This window comes from Amblyomma americanum, chromosome 1 (genome assembly GCF_052857255.1).
Source record: "Amblyomma americanum isolate KBUSLIRL-KWMA chromosome 1, ASM5285725v1, whole genome shotgun sequence".
NCBI classification, from domain to species: domain Eukaryota; kingdom Metazoa; phylum Arthropoda; class Arachnida; order Ixodida; family Ixodidae; genus Amblyomma; species Amblyomma americanum.
Window position 1 is genome coordinate 255246381 of NC_135497.1, and position 19588 is coordinate 255265968.

The 19588-nt window shown below is 43.4% G+C and overlaps 1 protein-coding gene across 3 annotated transcripts in view; it reads right to left on the reverse strand.

Annotated features, from left to right (window-relative positions):
• Positions 1-1015: 1015 nt before the first annotated feature.
• LOC144114956 (transcription factor A, mitochondrial-like) overlaps positions 1016-19588 on the reverse strand; it is a 38327-nt gene continuing 19754 nt past the window's right edge. The window contains exons 6-9 of one of the 3 annotated variants that reach the window (XM_077649023.1): positions 14527-14601; positions 6854-6910; positions 3450-3635; positions 1016-1409 (exon numbers count right to left, since the gene is read on the reverse strand). In XM_077649023.1, the coding sequence (XP_077505149.1) occupies positions 3465-3635; positions 6854-6910; positions 14527-14601 (303 nt within the window). In that variant the 3' untranslated portion in view covers positions 1016-1409; positions 3450-3464. Of the gene's footprint in view, positions 1410-3423; positions 3636-6853; positions 6911-14526; positions 14602-19588 lie in introns of those variants that run through there. The other 2 variants (XM_077649022.1, XM_077649024.1) reach the window with 2 other exon arrangements.

The following is a 19588-nucleotide window of genomic DNA, read 5'->3' on the forward strand; positions in this document are numbered from 1 at the left end:
TGAGTGAGGAAGTTCCACTCGGCCACCTGTAGCTATTGCGTCACTCCAGGTTTAACCAGAGCTAAACCACAGCCAAATTTTTGGCATGCATCACTGCCCAGCATACATCACATCTGTGCTAAAGGTAGATTGAGGTGCTTAATAAGGTACCTCCTATTTTTTTTTACACAGCTTCTTTTAACAGAGCTTTTATTTTACAAATACAATTCAAGAACGAAGCGGCTTTTCCCTGTCAAAGGACTCCCTTCCAGCCAATGGCGTAGGCCAACACTCATGAGCCTGCTAGTGCGACAATACAGGGAGTGGCAGATGAAAGAGGATAGTCCCCTCCCTGCATTGTGATGCTAACAGGTTCATGAGTATCGGCCGACGCCACTGGGTGGACGGGGGTCCTTTGATGGGGAAAAGCCGCTTCAATCTTCTTGAGTTGTGTCCGACTATAGTGATCAGAGAAAATAATGAAAGCACAAAAATGCAAGTAGTTGCAAGTGTCAAATGTGCCTCATATACTTTCTGCCATGGAAATGTAGCCTTCTTCAGACACAAAACTCTGGCATGGTGGGCAAAAGCTGTAAATCGGCACTACAAATGTTAAACCCGGCCAATATATTTGGAAAGGAAAATATGACGGTCAATTTGCGTAGTTAGGCCAGATGCAAATTAGGTGTGCTAGCACTGTGTGGCCATGGTTTTGCATTGTATACCATGGTTATGCTTTGTTATTCGGAATACTGCTATGTGATCAAAGTGGTATATCAAGTGGACACTGTGTTTGAATGGCATGAATGAAGCACAGTAGATACATGAAACAGTCGTTCTATCCATGCGTCTGTTACGGCTGGCATCGTTGGTGGCGTTGTAAGCGGAAAGGCAGGTGGCCCACCTGCCACCTTGGTCATGTGACATTGTGACGTCATCACCCGCCATATCCCCCTACCCCCTCCACAGACACACATATGCATTCATGTACACTACCTTCCACAAGCAGGCTTCAGATAGACAAACATCGCCGAAATCAGTGAGTGGAGGTTTTAGTGACCACAAACACATAAAAGGTGAAGCAAATGACTTGCTGAAAGTTGTTTTCCCGTGTAAAAAGCTGCCATTTTTGTGGTCTGTCAATTTCAGGTGCTGCTGGGGGCAAAAGTCTCCAGGAGTTGCAAGCTGCGACTGAAACCAGTAGCTCTGTCATTAGTCTGCATTTTGAGAACTCACTTATGAAGCTGAAAGTTCGACCCGCATGCGGTAGTGAAATATGGTGATCGCCGACGAATGTGGCACCTATGCGTCAAGATTGCTTTCCATGCGTCCTGGAAGCTTTTGTCTCCGACAGTGAATAAACTTTACTACCACTGTTGTTCCTACAAAACAGCATTACAACTCAGAACTTGACCACGGGTGCACGGTGCCTGAAAAAACAGCAATGAATCAAACAGCTTTACCTGAACAGAACAAGTGCTCCATGCTTCCGAACATCAGTAAAATTAAATGATACATTGACACAGTGTAGAGTGATATATATTTAATGCAACCATCTGTTTTCAAACGTGAAATCTTTTACCTTGCATAGTGCACTGTCTTTGGCAACTGTGAATATCACGTGTAACAAAAAAGTAAGTAAAACCCTTGGGATGTATTTAAGCAGAAAAGTTTGCTTACACTGAAACTATGTACAGTCATGGACAGAATGTTGCGAGATGCCGGAGCGGCGTTTTCAAGCTACCTTTGCGCCGTTAGGTGGTGCAGTGGCCGCGTCGAGGCTGCGCTAGCCGATGACTATCGCGTACGCGTCCTATATTGGTCCGCTCGCCTGTCTGATAGCTTGTTTCGCGCGAGCAGCTGCTTTTTCTGGACTTGGCCGTTGGCGGCCCCTTTTCGCCGCTTGCGCTCGTCACCCGCCATATGGCTGCCGTACTCGTTGCGCGGCCCGGCGACTGTGATGGCGGCGTGCATTCACGGCAGCCGTCGCATTTATGCGCGTTTTTTAGGTGAAATGAAGTGCCATCTTTTTTCCTTTCGCCAATCATTTGTAACTTCTGGCCTATGGTGGAGGACGGCTGTGTGCTGCTGCCCGCTGCCTGTCAAAACCACGTCGTAAATATTGTGCCACCGTAAAGTGTAAAGAAACGAAGGAATTCTTAAGCAACAAATTTATTGCAGTGAAACATAAAACCAATGAAAAAACAAAAACAGTCCAGGCAGCGCTGGAAAAGTCCTATTTCTAATACTTGGAGAATCCTCCATTAGCAGCAACCGCACTTGCCAAACGGCGTGGCATAGACTCACAGAGGGAACGGATGACAACTGTATCATCTCAAAGCCTGTCCCACTTGGTCTTGATGGCTGCCCACAAGATGTCTGCGTTGGAATTCCCAATGTGGGGCCTCATGAATTTGGCTTTCATAATGCCCCGCACGTTTTTTATGGGGCTAAGCGCGGTTGCTGGTAATGGAGGATTCTCCAAGTATTAGAAAGTGGTATTTTCCAGTGCCGCCTGGACTTTTTTTGTTTCTCCTAAAAAAAACGCGCCATAAATGTGACGGCCGCCGTGAATGCGCGGCGTCATCGCAGTCGACGGGCCGTGCGCTGAGTGCGGCGGCCATATGGCGGCTGACGAGCGGAAGCGGCGAAAAGCGGCCGCCCATGGCCAAACTCAGAAAAAGCAGGTGCTCACGTGAATTGAGCTATCAGACAGACAAGCGATCGAATATAGGACATGCATGTGCATAGTCATCAGCCAGCGCACCCTCTACGCAGCCACTGCGCCGCCTAGTGGTGCAACGGCAGCTTGAAAACGTGGCTCCGGCATCTCGCAAAATTTTGTCCATAACTGTACGTATGTGAAGCAGAAATTTACAGAAGCTGTTTCAATCAGCACAGATATTGACCAAGACCAAGCAATTCCTTCAGTCTTGGAGCTGTGAAAAGCCAGAACATTGATTTCTGCAATAACAATTGGTCGGTTTCGTTTATGGGGTTTAACGTCCCAAAGAGACTCCGGCTATGAGGGACACTGCAGTGAAGGGCTCCAGAAATTTCGACCACCCAGGGTTCTTTAACGTGCACTGACATCGCACACTACACAGGCCTCTAGGCGAAATTCGACCGCCGCGGCCGGGATCGAACCCACGTCTTTCGGGTCAGCAGACGGGCGCCATAACCACTGTACCACCATGACGACTCAAAAAAAACAATTGGAAACAACTGGAAAGCACATGGGCATCCTTTAAGGCTGAACAAAAAGTATACTTTGGAACACACCAGCACACTGCTGTATACTATGACTGTTGCCGCGTGCTCACCATGCACTGCCCCCACCTCCTCTTTCTATGCTTTAACATGTAGCAGTAGTGGGTATACTAAAATGTTCTACTGTTGCTCCAAACATCCTGGAGTGATTAAACACAATAAGAAGAGAAACAATAAAAGGAGAACACTTTGATATTTACTTTTACACCACTGTCCTAAGTGATGTTCTTGCGGGCAGAGCCCTGCTTGCTCTTGCGAATTTCACGAATGTCTTGTCGGAGATCATTTAGCACACCACTTTGACCTTCCTTTTCCAAACGCTGTGACCAGGCTTTCATCTCCTGTTCATATCGAAGCTTGTCCTGGTCAGCCTGGTGCAAATATGGCTGAAAGATAAAAACTGAGCTATGAATTTCATGTATCAGAAGGTCTGAAATGTGTAAGCTTTTAGTGCATACCAGGTGTCCCAGCTGAAAGTACCAAAGATTTTAGAAAAGACGGAGTGCCGAGGCGAATGAAACCAACTGAGAGCTGAAAGCTGTTGAGAGTCACATGGCCTGGTCAGCAGTATTTTTTTTTTCAGTCCAGAAACTTAATTAGTAAATACTAATTAGTGAACATTTTAAACATTTCTCTCGGCCTCAGGAATAAAGTATCAATGTGGAAGTTGTAGATCGCCTCGAAAAACAGCCAGCTGAAATGTTTGCATCAAGGTACCATTTACACAGCTTTATTTACTGACCTTGAAAGGAAACCCACAAAACACAAAAGCTACCATGTGACAGCACTGCTACTTCACAGTTCCCAACATGCGTCTCAAAGAGCAAAATCTGCCTTTCTTCAGAGCGCTGTCCCCGATGGGGTTTGCATGCACACAGGGCAAAAGATATGCGCAAGCAGCTGTCGTGTGGTAGCTTTTATATTTCTCAAGCTTCTTTTAAGGCCGGTAAATAAAGCTGCATAAATGGCACCTTGGTTCAAACATTTCAGTCAGTTGATTTTCAAGATAGCCTACAGCTTCTGAACTGTAAATTTAAAAACTGTGCAAGGGATGGGACACAAAAAGAGAAGAAGCACATAGGACGAGTGCAGGCAGTTTATTCCTGAAGCCAATGTGTAAAGTTAGCTAATTAGTATCGACTAATTAATTTTGGAGAACGAAAAATAGAGCAGACTAGGACCTGTGACACTCAACAGCACTCGGTCAGTTTCACTCAGCTAGGACACTGTCTTATTTTAAAACCTTGGTTACTATAAGCTGGGACACCCAGGATATATATAAATATATATATATATATATATATATTAGTTGTGCACACATACCCAATTTTTGGTTGCAAAGTGAAAATGAATAATACAGGTAGGTTCAAACTGAATAAAATATTTTCAAATAATTATGAATATGACTACAGGTAGTTTAAATTAAAAACAAACACTTTTCTACAATATGCAGCTATGAAAAAAAAGGTATTGCAAACAAACCTTATTTTTACCTATCATCAGCATAATTTACTACATTTGTATGTACCAGGCATTAAATATGCAGTAGCAATAGTAATAAACTTTATTTTGTACACAAATACCTAGGGTACAATTCTTTCAGTAACATAACTCTGTTCAAAGAAAAATTTTAATATGACAGTTTGACTAAATAACCTCAGATGACAATGGAGCTTACTGAATGTTGTTATGAAGCATTATAAGGTGGCCAGATACCTCCTTACTGGAATAGCAACGTTAGTGGTTGCTTACTACAAATGTGGCAACTTGGTCGACGGCTTTCGCAGTAAAATGAAACTATGTCATTGGCTAGAGCAGTGTTTATGTACACACATAACTACTGCTCTAGCGACCCCCTCCCTCTTCTTCTTCCATTTTGTATGTAATGCCTTTGGGCCTTAAACAAGGAAAGTTTACTCTGTTGATAAAACAATACAATTAATATAATTATTATTCAACAGGCATCCACCCTGAATTAACACATTCCAAATTCTGACCGAGTGCAATCTTGCAAAGCCTTTCTCAGACAAGGCTTTAGTCCTGCCCTCAACCCTAATTTGAATGCATGTATACCTGGGAAGACAGTGTACAGGGGTGGTCAAAAGTTCGCAGGCCGCTCTGACTGAGCCAGGAGCGGCTGCTCTCCGCTATCGCGGCGCTGCTATCGCTCGCGCGGCTCAGCGCACGCTGGCTGCGAGGGTATGCGCTGAGAGGGTGTGCATTCCCCTCCCTATTCCTCTCGTTGATAACAAAGCCTGAAAAATGCTACTGCACCGTTTGCCTTCACTGTTCGCTCTTCACATTCCGCGGCGGCGCTTCGCCTCGCATTGCAGAGGAGAGTTTTCCACCAAGTGACACGCCATACTAGCGGTCACATTCAGTTAGACTATGTGTGCTTCCCGTACTTTTCGCCTTCCTGCCGTACAACTGTTTTGCATATCTCGGCGGACACCCGAACCATGCTGTAAGAGAAGGGATGAAGGAGGGTGTGAAAAAAGAAGAGAAGAAATGCAAAATTGGAGGTCACCAACGTATTTGGCACAGTCGATTAGGGCTTGGCCGGGTCGAATTTAAAGGTTACTACGTATTATGCTTTTTTTAAACTCGACATGGCGTATACCGGCACAAACAAGATTGGAGAAGATTCTTGATGGGTGCCGCAGAACGTATGAGTGCTCCGCACCGAAATGGCACGTGGGAAATCACGCAAATGGCTGAGAGAGCCGGAACACAGCTCATGTGTAGGTAAACGCGTTATTTCGTACGGCAGGAAGCCGAAAAGTACGGGAAGCACACATAGTCTAACTAAATATAGCCGCTAGTCTGGCATGTCAATTGGTGGAAAACTCTCCTCTGCAGTTCCATGCGAAGCGCCGCAGCGGAATGTGAAGAACGAACAGTGAAGGCGAACGGTGCACTAGCATTTTTCAGGCTTTGTTATCAACGAGAGCAAAAGGGAGGGGAATGCACACCCTCTCAGCGCATACCCTCACAGCCGGTGCACGCCGAGCCGCACGAGCGATAGCAGCGCCGCGAGAGCGGAGAGCAGCCGCTCCTGGCTCGGTCACAGCGGCCTGCGAACTTTTGACCACCATTGTACATGCACTGTCACACAGCTGTAACCGCAATGGTTTGGACAGAACTTTTGAGAGAGATAAACTGTACAAACTGACTCCAGAATTCCAATATAACTATCAACAATTAAGCATGTTTAAAAAGGACATTAGGTACCTGTACATTTATTAAAGGTATTAACATATTTTCTTACCATTTCACAGTACTTTCCTGCCACACTGGCCTTTTATACATTTAAAATTTGTATTGTTTAGCATACCTTAGCAAAACATCAATATTAGTGCATCAACATTCCCTCTGTCAGTTGTTGGAACTTCCATTTTCAGATGCACCAAATTTTATTCAAATTTGCACTCTTTAAACTAGCCCATCAAAGTCTGTAGCAGACTGTGACAGTGAAAAAAGTTGCATCAGCTGTGCACAAAAACTAAGTAGCAGGCTACTCAGGGTAATAGTAAGCAGCCAAGAGTGTAATGCATGCGAAAGCATCATCATTTACATGCAAAACAAACTTTTTAAAATGGCTGACCTGTTTCTTCTCTTCAGGCAGCTGCTTCCACATAGCACCGATCTGTGCCATGATTTCCTGAAGTTCAGACATAGAGAGGACAGAGGTTTTAATGCAAGATAATGCTAAATAGTACAATATTTTCTGCAACCTATGCAGCCATGAAACTCTGTACAAAATAAGAAGCAAAATTTTATAGCTTAGCAGAGTGAGCGTGAATTTCATTTGGAGCTCGAGGAAAACGTCTATGCATGCGCTCGTGGAGCTCTCGGATCGCATTTGACTTATTCAAAAATTAGTAGCTATAATGTTCATTAATTTAGGTCTCCGGAGTGAAGCGGCTCTGTGAAAATAGGAAGCACATTACAAGGCTGGTCGTGTGAGAAAGCTGACTAGCGTCGTGCATCACGTCGTCCTGTCTTGCATTAGCAATCGGATATGCCTTATCGGCCCATAAGTTGAAAACTGTGGACGATTAGTTCCTCCCCATACCTCGTGCTTTCACCCGCCGTAGCGCTGCACTGTTACTTGTCGCCAACTAGGAGCGGAGAAGCACCCGATGCAGCGCTCCGTCTACTAATTCCGTCTGGCAAACAGGCTGAAGAAGCGCAGAACTATTCATCCGAGCATCACCAAAAATGTTTCTAACCACAAGCAACACGCACGCTTTGAAACATTCGCATACACAAGTTGGTTTCGAAGGCAGCATCGCTTGGCGCAGTGGAGGCGTGCTGCGTTTTGCCTACACCCAGCGTCGCTGCCGACCGCAGCGCCACCTTTGTTTATAAACATGACGCTTGTCAATAGAATGCTATACAGATATGATTTGTAACGCTGCTACTCAAAAGACAGTGAAAATGCGACATTGCATACGGGTAATAAATTTTTAAGAGAGACCATTACAGGTGCCCTGCAACACCTTTAAAAATGATGCTGGTTATGTCTCGGGCGAAATCGTAATGTTGAGTGGATTCAGACAGAAAGAGAGCTACAGAAATTGGTGCAAATTTAAGTTTTTCAATTAATAAAACTTAAAAATATACAAGCAAACCAAATGTTGCCCTCAATTTGATTTTCACAAAGTTTTCAGTTCCCATTTCACTTTCCCTGTTGTGCACAGCAAATTAAAACAGCCTAATTCTAATTGCACACACAGCAGAAGACTGCCTGTCTGCTGAATTTCTTATGTGAACTGACAGTGTCATTTCCATGATTACAACCACCACATGGGCTGTCCCATCAAACTTTTCCATTTCGTTCACAGTGATTCTATGAATTCTACAAAGAAGCAACACCCTGCACATGATTTTCAAAGGTGGTGGAAGGAGAAAGCGAGAAATGCAACAAAGAAAACCAAGATTGCGCTTGGTCACAATCCGAATTCTAATGAATTAGCATATAATTCTTCGTGTAACGATGAAACATATGTCCAGTCACTGCATCTGGCATGGGCAGGTGAAAGAGTGCAGCTTCATGGCACAGTGTCGAATCAAAGCTGTTGTTATTTCCAACTGCCGAGTGCCGAAACAGAATATAATGCATTGGCTACTTTCACGACCTACAGTAGTAAGTGGTCCTATTAAAAAAAATAATAACAAAAAGGGAGGAAAAGGAAAAGATTTTTGCTAGCCCCGACATCTGCCTTCATTACTGAAGCACCTGAGCTGGGGCAGCGGAAATAAAGTATAGCAGGCAGCAGAATGGAGAAATTAAATGAATTAGGTGAGGGGACAGGAAGTGAGGATAGGGGTGAGGTAATATACACAAACTATTTACACAACAAGAAACATGTACAGGTTGTGCGCGTGATTAGTTCATGATGGAGCAATAAAAACGCGCACAGCACTATGTTGACTACAACTGGAGTGGGGCGTCCAGTTGTTAATCGTCCAAGGTAGCACACGCGGAGCATTCAGTCACTGCGTGTAACTACCTTCATCCAACATGGCGGCATCAAATTTCGTTTATTCTTAAATTTCATGATAAACTTGCGCTTGCTCGTGGACGCTGGCAGCCTCGTGTGAGTGAAGTGGTCTCGTTTCTCGAGGGTAGAAAGGAATAGAAAAGAAAAGGAAGTCTTTGTGTGGCGTTTGAAAATGGTTTGCATGAAAGCAGAGCACTAGACTATCGACGGGTGCTTTGGAAAGAATATAAAATAAATGACAACAGCGCAGACTCTTGTACAACAGGCAAACGACAAAACTATATGCACAGTTATTTGCTTTTAGCATTACACGTGAGCATGACCCAGCGAATGTAATGCTGCTTGCACAAGAAAACAAGCTAGACAAGTTCCAAAGCTGCCCCTTAAGTTTAAACTGATAAACCTGCACCCTTACGCCTTTTTTTGTGGTAAAAAATTTTATTAGCCATACGCAACTTTAAATATAAATTTATATCGTCGAATCATGCGTGAGGTGAAAAGCGAGAGCAATGAGGTTGTCTTTTTTGCACTCTGTTTTCTCAGGGCAATTAACCGGGCCTTGTGCTCTGTTCACAAGCAGTGAATGGAATGCACAAAATGAATGTAAGGCTGTTGCAATATATATATTTTCTTGCAATCCACTTGTCTGACTGATTCCAGTGACAGTGAGGGCATGGGGCTATAACGAAGGGTAAAAAAAAAATGAGCTAGAATTTGAATCAAATCATAACGCCACCCGTTCTCGATAACAAAGCACCATATCATCATACATGTCTGCTGTAATAAGGCCTGCCATTAACAGTAATGTGCAAAACTCTTGTGCGCTTGCAATGTACACCTTCATCATGTGTGCATAGCAACGTTCGTTAACGAATAGCACCTTGCATTTATATAAGCCGCTGTAGAGCAGGCTAATCAAGAACCGTAGAGAGAGAGATAGAAAGTAATTTAATGAAAAGAAATGTAGAGAGGTTGGCCAGCGGTAAGGTGAACCTCGCCTGCTACTCCACACTGGGGAATAGGAGAAAAGGAAAGTAAAAGGAGAGTGAGGGTGCGAATGGAGGATGATGATGTCATAATACAGTGAATTGCTTGGAGTGGTCTGGGTTAGAGGAGCCTATACGCACACACTTTGTGGCACTCATCTAGCGAGACGACATGTAGCACATGGAGCGCATACCGTAATCAACTATTCAGAAACATAGGCTCGGTGTCTGGTAAGAACTGCACTGTCATGGTCCTGTTAGAATTTCACTATACAGTGTGGTACTTTCCTGTTCTGATGTTCTTTGCGTGCTGCTAGCACCAGAAAGCTCACGCAATGGCACTCAGAAGCTCTTCAATCTAATTACCTTGGAAATGTCCACGTAGCAGTGCATGTAAGATATATTTTACAGCAGAACACTGACAACATCTCAATGCGTCGGTGAACCACTTAAGCAATGGTGTAGATGACACGGTTCCACGCACATCCATCTTTTGTAGAGTAGTTCACGGCACTACCCCAGTGTGGCATTAATTTCATGAAAATTACCAACAGCTGGCAGTTACAGGTGCAGTTAACAAGGTCCTCAAGTATGTACAAATAAGCCGAGCAAACATCTGAAGTAGACGGATAAACAGCCCCTTTTATAGTATTTTAATAGTAACATTTGTTTTAGTGTTTTCTTTTTGTGGCCTACATGCTCATTCCGTTCAGCTATGGTAAAAGATTATGACATAATTCACCATACTTTTACTACCCGAGATAATCTGCTATACATACAGCATTTGCCCTATCAGCTGGTGCCAGCACACTACATAAAGCGTATCATTTCTTCTGGTGAAAGCTGCTACTGTGTGGTGATGCTCTCAGTGCTGGAATCGACGTAATTAAAATATTAAATGCCTACCTCAATATTGGTGTCCGCACCAATGGTGCCAATAAAAAGAAAATGCATGTGCTCAGCAGGCACAAAATTCCCCAACACACAAAATGTCAAAGATTACCTGATACTGTTTTGGCAAATTACTGTAGTCACTAATGAATCTCTTGAATTGAAAAGCATGCATAGTCACGAAGGACCACAATTCTGACAAAGGTTCAGTTTAGCAGAAAAAAAAAATATTGCATTAATTGTAGTTCGCTGAACTCTTCCCTTACTGCACCTGTTGGGCATCATTGGCCCGATGACTTCACGTGCCGATTTTGAAACCTTTTGAATCTTTTACAGGAACGTCGCGCCATCTAGCCTGTCGTCAGAGAAGTCTAGTTTTGGTTTTGGTATCGTTTACCTTTTTTCCATGCGGCGGTGATTTTTGAGTGGGTTCTGAAGATGCAGGAATGTCAAAGTTGCTAGCAAGATTGCCCGCCCTCCGCGAGCGTGGCACACGCTTCAAAACGTTTCAAATCTTGCAATTATGCTGCATTTGTGGTTGTTTTTTTTCTCAACGATCCGAGCAGCAGTGCGTCTGAGAATGTTGAGAGTGACAATGACAGAAACCAGCCCGGGACACCGGTGGCTGCACCTCAGTTGTGCTTTCTTGGTAGGCCCTGTTTTGCATGCCTCTGCGGTCATTTCAGGTGTTTTATTTGTGTTCCCGATGTTATTTGTTTCATTGCCGGGGTGTCCACATCATTTGGGCAGGACTCTGCTGCCTGCACAGTGGAGGGTGGTTTTCTGTCTGAGAAAACTGGGCATCCATTTTGGCATGGCGCTATGCAGCGGTTGTCGTCGATTGTTCTGGGTGAACAATGTTTTCCACCGATTCTTCAGAGCAGATCTCATTAGCAAGATCTGTGCGAATGCCAACAAATACGCCTGGATGATGATTGTCGAGAGACCAAACTGTAGCAAAGCTGACGGATTCTGGAAAGAAGTCAACCCAGTGGAGATGGTGACTTTCATCGGCCTGTACATAGAGATTGTGGAGCTATCTTGGCTGCATCTGTACTGGAATATGTTGAGCCTGTTTTCACGACTAGTTTTCCCAAAAATAATGCCCAGAAAATGTTCCTATGCTCTGTTGGGCATGCTGCATGTGTCTGAACTGGACAATGAAATACAAGGTAGCGGATCAAAGTTGGACAAAGTTTCACGGCTGCTACAGCACATGAACGAACATTCAATTAATTTTTTTCAGCCGCACCTGAATCTTTCTGCTGATGAAAGAATGCAGAAATCAAACGCGCGGTCTGGTATTCGACAATACATCTGAGATAAGGTTAACAAATGGGGCGTCAAACTGTGGGTTCTTGGGGACCCTCGAAGGGACATAATTCAATTCATTGTGTACACAGACACCTACTGCAAATGGCTGTGCTTACGACGTAGTCACCTGCTTGTGCAACAACTATCTGGGACCAGGGCTACTGTATACTATATTGATAACTTCTACACGCCCACTTCCCTACTTTGCACTTGCTTGAATGCATGATGTTGGCTTGCAGTACGACAAAGAAAGAATGCCGTGGATTTCCAAAGGTGCTGAAATACATGAATTGGGAAAGGAAGGCCAAGCAAGGATGTGTGCACTGGCTCTGCAAAAATGGTGTACTCTACCTCTAGTGGAATAACCGATGTGTTGTGCAAATGGTCTCCATTGCACACACAGGAAACAAGCACATGCTCGCAAAATGAAGGGAAAAGAAAGGCAGTAAATGGAAGCGAGTCTTGATCAGGAAACCTCAGCTTGTCAACGAGCATAACCCAGGCATGCTTGGTGTTGACAGCTCAGGCCAGCTGATTGGTTCATATGATGCCCTTCGAAAGTGTGAGCAGTGGTGGAAGACCCTATCTTTCTACAGCATTGACACTGCCCCTGTCAATGACTGCATTATTTTTTAGGAACACTGAAGGCTGCATCCCAAGATTGCGGAGCTGAAAAGAAGTGCCCACTATGACCAGCTGGCTTCAGGACTGAACTAATATAGCAGCTCCTTGAACTTGAAGACTCACAACAAGTTTGGAATCCTCCACGAGATCAAGCTGTTCATCACCAGCCAGCAAAAATGCTCACATGCCGAAACTGCAAACAATGCTACTGAGAAAGCAAGACTCAGAAGAAAACAAAAGTCTACAGCAAGACTAGGAATGTCCTTTAAGCTTCACGTCCAGGAACTGCTTTGCCTCATGGCATGCCCAATTATAGGGATGAAATGCAGATGAAATGCAAAGGTACGAGAAAACAGAGATGAAAAGTAGACAGAATGGGTGCCAAAGTCTTGCTGGAACTATAGGTCTTCCAGCTGTTTTTTTTTGTAAGAGAAGTACTATTCAAGATATAACTGATTTGTTCACAGATATTGGCTACTGGATGGTGCAATACTTTATATATTTCGAAGTTTTTTTTTTTGCATTTTTTTCTCTTTAGGTACAAGTGTATTTTTGACAATTTTGTTCAATTTTTTTTCCAAAATCTTGTTTTCGGAAATTAAAATTTTATGTTGCAAAGCAGAATTCCTTGATAAAACTTCTATGCCTCAAAAGCGCATTCATTTAGCTTTTGTTTCCTGTACTGCATACTATTTTGACTCCAAATGTTCTTACACAATAAAAATAGAACTGAAACTCAAAAATCACACATAATTTTCCCCACGGTTAGGAAAGAATTAAAATGGAAGAGACCTGGAAATGGTAGAAGCTAGCTGACCATAAATCTCAAGAACTGTTGTAATGGACACTATGGTAAAAAAAAAAAAAAGACGCCAACGGAGTGGAGTCTCAACAAGAACTCAGTGAATGATGGTCCAGATGTGATCACCCTTGAAATAATCTTACTAAAGCGGGCTCTCATCTAGAGGGCTGAACCACCGCTATTTTTATTCTTGATAGTGATTTTAGTCCCTCAGTATGTGCATGAGTTTAAAACCACAACAGTCCATGAGTAAGTACAATATGCACTTGTCCAATGCTACATCTGCAGGGTAATTTGGCCAAGTATGGTACTTGCTTCACATATACCCATTTTTCACACCAAAATCTTGCATCGAAATTGAAGTTCACAATCTATTTTACTTGTGCAAAATATGCAAAACAGTCTACTTTGCTTACAGCTGTTGGGCTCGCCCAGAAGTATGAAAATCTACTAGGAGTGCAAAGAAAATTTCTGCTCTGCAACACCTAGTGCCTGCAGAAGACTGCGAAAGCAACAGAACCGCTATATGGCTGGCTTGGCTCACTGTACTAGCGGAAAGCAGTTGGTTTTCATTAATTTCAAGCTCAGGCAAGTGCTGACAAGACTGCAGAAGCACTATCACTCTGAAACAAGTAAAAATATTGTGATCTTTGCATGAAATGAGCCCCAAGAGATCAAGAATCTAATGCAATACACCAGTAATGCCAAGCAGCAGACTGAAGATCAGACTACAAACCACATCTCTGCGAGGTTCGGGTGTGGATGAACGAAGAGTTTAGTGAAAGAATTTTTTGAAGAATTGTAGGGTCAAACATGCAAGCCTCCATGTGTTCTAAGGGCCAACAAAATGAATTCTCTGCAACCATTCAGTCTGTAAACTGTGCTTTTGTACATGACATTAGAACCAACTACTTTTACTTCTTTATTTATAGCAAAATAGGGAATTTTAAACAATTTATTTTCAGAGAATAGACAGCTCGTTAGTGATAAAATACATTAAAAAAAAATCTGTTCTAACAGAATGAGCATAATGAAATAAGTGAAATAAGAATGAAACAATGGCCACAATAACAAGATCGTGAAATTACTTGTTGCTATGGAGGCCTACCAGCTGTCTGAAACTACCTTATTTTTATGTAGAATGGACGCCTACCTGAGGGGATGGTACCTCACTTTTACTAAGCAGCTTTCCTAGGAACCACGCAGATACCCTGCTGCCAGCTGCACTCTGGAGGAAAGATGGAGCAATGGCAGATATACTCTAAGTTTTTTTGTATACAAAAAGGTCTTCTTTTAAACAGCTTACTCTAGGCAAGAAATTCTGAATAGCAGCATAACTTGTTTAAACTCGCACAGTGTCTGCAGTGAAAATGTAGTCAATAATCTTGCTACATTAAAAAAATTGGGAAAGGCTGAGCTTGAAACTGTCAAGTACACATGTTACCCCCTTACTTTGCAGTTTAGCTGCCTCATAATTATCTACTAGATGCAAAATGTCTATCTTTCCTTTTTCTTGTATCAAAGTGATCAATTCAGTGCATGCATAGCCGGTCTCAGCACAAGTACTGTAGACCTCGGGTGTACAACAAATGCACTGACCCCAGGACCTGACAATCCGTTGCATTTGCTGACAAGCATTGAAAGTTGATGAGCACACATGCTAGCCATAAAAGTACTGTCTTGAAGGACAGAGATAAAAGTTTGGCTGCAGAGCATCATCCAGGCCTATGACTACACAAAACACCCAATATAAGCCTGAAAAAACGGCCTGCAGCATTGACCAAGAATGACTTGTTACTGTCTTTGCCAAAAGTAACCAGCAGCTGGGTTTGTTTCTAGCTGTGTAATGGAGAACTTACGGCACCCCTTCAGCTACAGCTCCATGTAAGATAAAGAAGATCCTTGAGCACACCTTTCAAGAACTTTTTGTCTATAGGGATGCCATACAGACTCCACTAAATGGCTGATAAAGTTACTTTTGGCAAAGAGGTACATCTACAGAATGAAGCATGAGGGTAGGAAATAATGGCCACAAGGCAAAACCTGAAAATTCAGGGCCATTTCTCCACAGTAATGCACACACTGTCACGCATCATATTACCCAAAGGTCATGACGGCCTTTCTATACGGCATCAGCTAATGGCGAAAACGCAGCAAATGCATTAAGGTTTATGTCCAGCTACATAATCTGCAAGAAGGTGGATGTTATAGAGCGACACAAAAAATAAAAGCAATGTAAGCTAGAAAGACCACACCACTTCGGAGTTGACAGAAAGTGTGTATAAAAATGCAAGATATCAACTGATCCTGCAACATTTGCACAGAATGTTTATACGCCTGAAATTTTATGAGCCTACATGAACGGATGTGTATTTTATGTTAGAACTGATTACTGAAAAACCACTAGAATACCATTCAGTGCATCCTACCAGTGAGATATTTACATAATTATGGTTGGCTCAAAGCAAACAGTACTCAAAGCAATTGGGAGTTGGTAGACATAAGGAGGAGAGGAGTGCATGAAGAGAGTAATTAATAATTAACACCTGGCTCAGGTGAAACATCCTAAGTGGTCAAACAGTTCATTCCAACTGAAACCGGCCGGAATAAACTTCCTTAAACCAGTTTTCCACCGAAGATATTTCACCTGGGTGGAGAGCATTGATATATCCGTGCAGCAAACTACCTATACTGATTTAGCAGTAAGATGAAGATGCTCTTCCAAGCAAGGCATAAGAAACTGTTCTGGCATGATGAGCAAATCCCCTAAAGCTATTTTTATTTCCCTAAGTAATTTTCTAGCATGTGTGCCTAAAGCCTACAGTTTCCTAAGGCACTGCAGACTGACTAGCATGCTTTATGTAGAAAAAAATTACAGCCAATTTGCATAGCCAATCAAATGCAAAGTAGGTGTGCTAGCACTGCTTACCCCGCTATACTTTTCTATGCATTTTTACAATTTGTTAAGCTTCATTTTGCTTTGGTATTAAAGGTGGGATTATAAGGGGAAGAGAAAGAATGAGTACAGTGGACAGAAAGAGAAATATGTGAGGAGAATGCAAGGCATGAGCAAGGCCGATGCTCTACAGTTTCGACATCGCCACATCTAGAGCAGTGAAAGAAGGTCCCCAGGGCGAAGAAAGGAAATCGAATAGCAAGGAAGTGCGCTCGAAGGCGAGCACCCGTTAAGGCGTGGAGGTGAGCACAAGCTGCTTTATGATGTGGTGAGCGGCGCAGAGCCGAGGTCTATGGAGCCCCGCGCACACATCTGCTGTCTGTGAAGGCTGAGGGGTGACTAACGCGAGGGGAGGAGAAGCCGAAGTTGAGGGCGTGCGAGCGACTAGCTTAGTCCTGATAACATGTGCTTGTACCGCCGTCAGCACACTTAACACGAATGCTCGAGCGCATCTTCCACTGACATTAGCGCCGCTGGGTCTGAGACAATATTAGGTTGGAAGCAGGGCATTAGTTGTCTCCAACTGCCGCAAGTACACCGTGCAGCATGACCTCGGACTCAGCTCCCAGCGCTCAGGGGCTGTAATATCAGTGCAGGATGTGCAATCGAACGTTCGTGTCAAGTGTGCTGACGGCGGTACAACACTGCCCAGTGACAACTGTGATACGCACCACTCTCTCATTGGCTGGAGCTGTGCGGCCGCTCCGCCTCCTCACTGTGCCGCGTGACGCACACGTTGCCACATTCTCTTTCGTGCTTGAAGTTCACGGACAAAGAGAGGTAGAGAGCGGCCTCGGACAAAATCGATAATTGCGGCTAAAAGTGCTACACACTAAAAGTTTCTGCAGCAGAAGCACCTTCCTCGTGGACCGTTTTCTAAAATCAGCATATATATTGGTTTTCGAATCGGGCAGTAACTGTGGCAGGTCCAAAGGAGTTGTGAGAGTCTGTGTTCAAAAACAAATCAGCTCCAAAGGAATCGTTGCTTCCATAAAAGTTTGTACTAATATAGCGATCCCCCCCTAGAAGGCTGTCAGAGTGTCTTCTGATTTTACACCACAGCCGAGCGGTATTAAGCCTGGTGGCTCTCTTTATTTGCTTCCACAACACAAAATGCTTACTCCATATTCTAGAGTGACGTTTATGATGCTGCATGCGAGCTGCATTCACAGCATTCATACTCCAGTTACCAACAAACACTAGAGTGTGTGATGCAACATTTGCCACAGGACAAGCACAATCAAGCGCCTGGAGCTGTCAAAACGAGTTCCTGCTCAAATATTACACGTGTATGCCTAAAGAGTGGACAACGCAACTATTTATGTTTAAAATGGGCAGTCTCAGCAAACTAAGGATGCAGCAGCAGCACCTGCCGCCACGATCGGGTTGCAGCCATTGCAGCTCGCGCGGCGGCGAGCTTATCCTGCAGTAGGTGCGCTCCCTGCTCCGAGAGGCCCCCCCATTGGCGCCAGAGTTACGGTCACAGGTAGCTTATTAACCTGAACTGTGTGAGTATATCAAATCTTTGGTTGTGATGAATAAAAAACTCATTATGTATTGATTTGAAGAATTTTAAATATCAATACAAGAAGTTTAAACTAAAAAAAATTCTTTACCATAAAACACAACTATGAAAAGAAATAAATGTATTGCATACAAATTTAATTTTAATCAATACAAATTGTTTCAGCCTTAAGGCCTAGCAGGCATTAAATAAAGGAGCGAGAGGAGGAGTCGCATAGTATATAATTGTAATAAACTCTATTCTGAAGACTAATAACTTGGATGCAATTCAATCTATAATCATAACTATTTTCAGCGAAAAATGTCTAATAATGTAATTTGAGTTCATGCTAACAGGGCAAAAAAATATACTGAACTGCTGTCAAATACTACTGCATGGTGTAATGAAGCATTGTAAGGTGGCCAGATATCTATTTTACTGGGGGAGTGCAATCAGAGGATGCTAAAGAGAGGTACAGTGCACTACACTGCTGGCAAAATGCAACAGTGGCAGCTTATCAGATTACAATGTAAGTGGCACCAACCCTTCCACACTCCCCCGTGACGTTTTCAGGTGTTGCGAAGGAAAAGGATAATGCTGGCTGTGAAATGCCACAGCAAAAGCTTCATTCTTAACGAGACAGAGGCCGCTTAGCCATCCTGTATAGGTTTCGCCATGCTACAAGCCCTGTGATGAAGTTAAATGCCAATGCAAACCGAAGGAGCTAAAACGTAACTACGCCACAAGGGACAGCGGGTGGGCCACACTGTATGAGATGCAGTTGCATAGGCTGGCTTGAAGGCTGTTGTTACTGTCATTCATTTTTTCGTTGTCCTCTGTGGCGCAAATTACGCAGTTTCCAGGTCCTAATGGGCAAAAACAGCGCGGGGCGGCAGTGGTCGCCATTAAAAAATGTGCGCAGGTAGCAGCCTTGCCCGTTGTGCAAATTTTTCTATCTCCATTTCAATGCAAGCCACGTCTCTTATTGTAGTGAAAAGTGATGGTACACGAATAATCGAAATTTTCGAACGGCAATCAAATATCCTTCTATTCAATTTGCTGAATGAAGAAAATATAGCACGTTTGAAATGATTTAAAATGATCTCTTAAAATTTTGAAGTTTCCAAATATGCTAGAGGTAAGTAAGGCTGAAGTAGTTTTCGTTGACGACTGTTTCAAAAACAGGGACTACTCTGATGCCGCACAACATGTTGCTGCAATCAGTGTGTGCAGGAAGGACGGTTCAGCGCCTCGACCCAGTCCATTTGTGTGGCGGTGTTCGTATTGATCATACCTATGGCCTTCAATATTTGGTGGCATGACAGAGTTCAGCCAGGTTTAGCAATCTTCATGCCCGATATCCGAGGCCACAGCTCAGACTCTTGTCCCTCTCATCATATGAAATTTGGAGTAAGGATACACTGTCGTATCAGTACCAAAAGGGAAATTTCCCATGTGCACAGCATGACACTCACAGGATTAATGTACTGATTTTGTGTTGCATGTCAACTAGTGAAAATCAGTGTTGCACCTTTCGATAGCTACAGCTTTAATTCCGTAACTAACAGTGCCGCCAGCGCTTATTGCATGAATATCCATCTTGCACGAACATACATATAGCTAATATAATATATAGCTAATATTCACTAAAATATTTGATTTGTATTCGATTTGGTTTTTAAGTGCACTATTCGTATTCAATTTGGTTTCGAAAAAGCACTATTCGCACACTCCTAGTGATAAGCACTGGCGGCC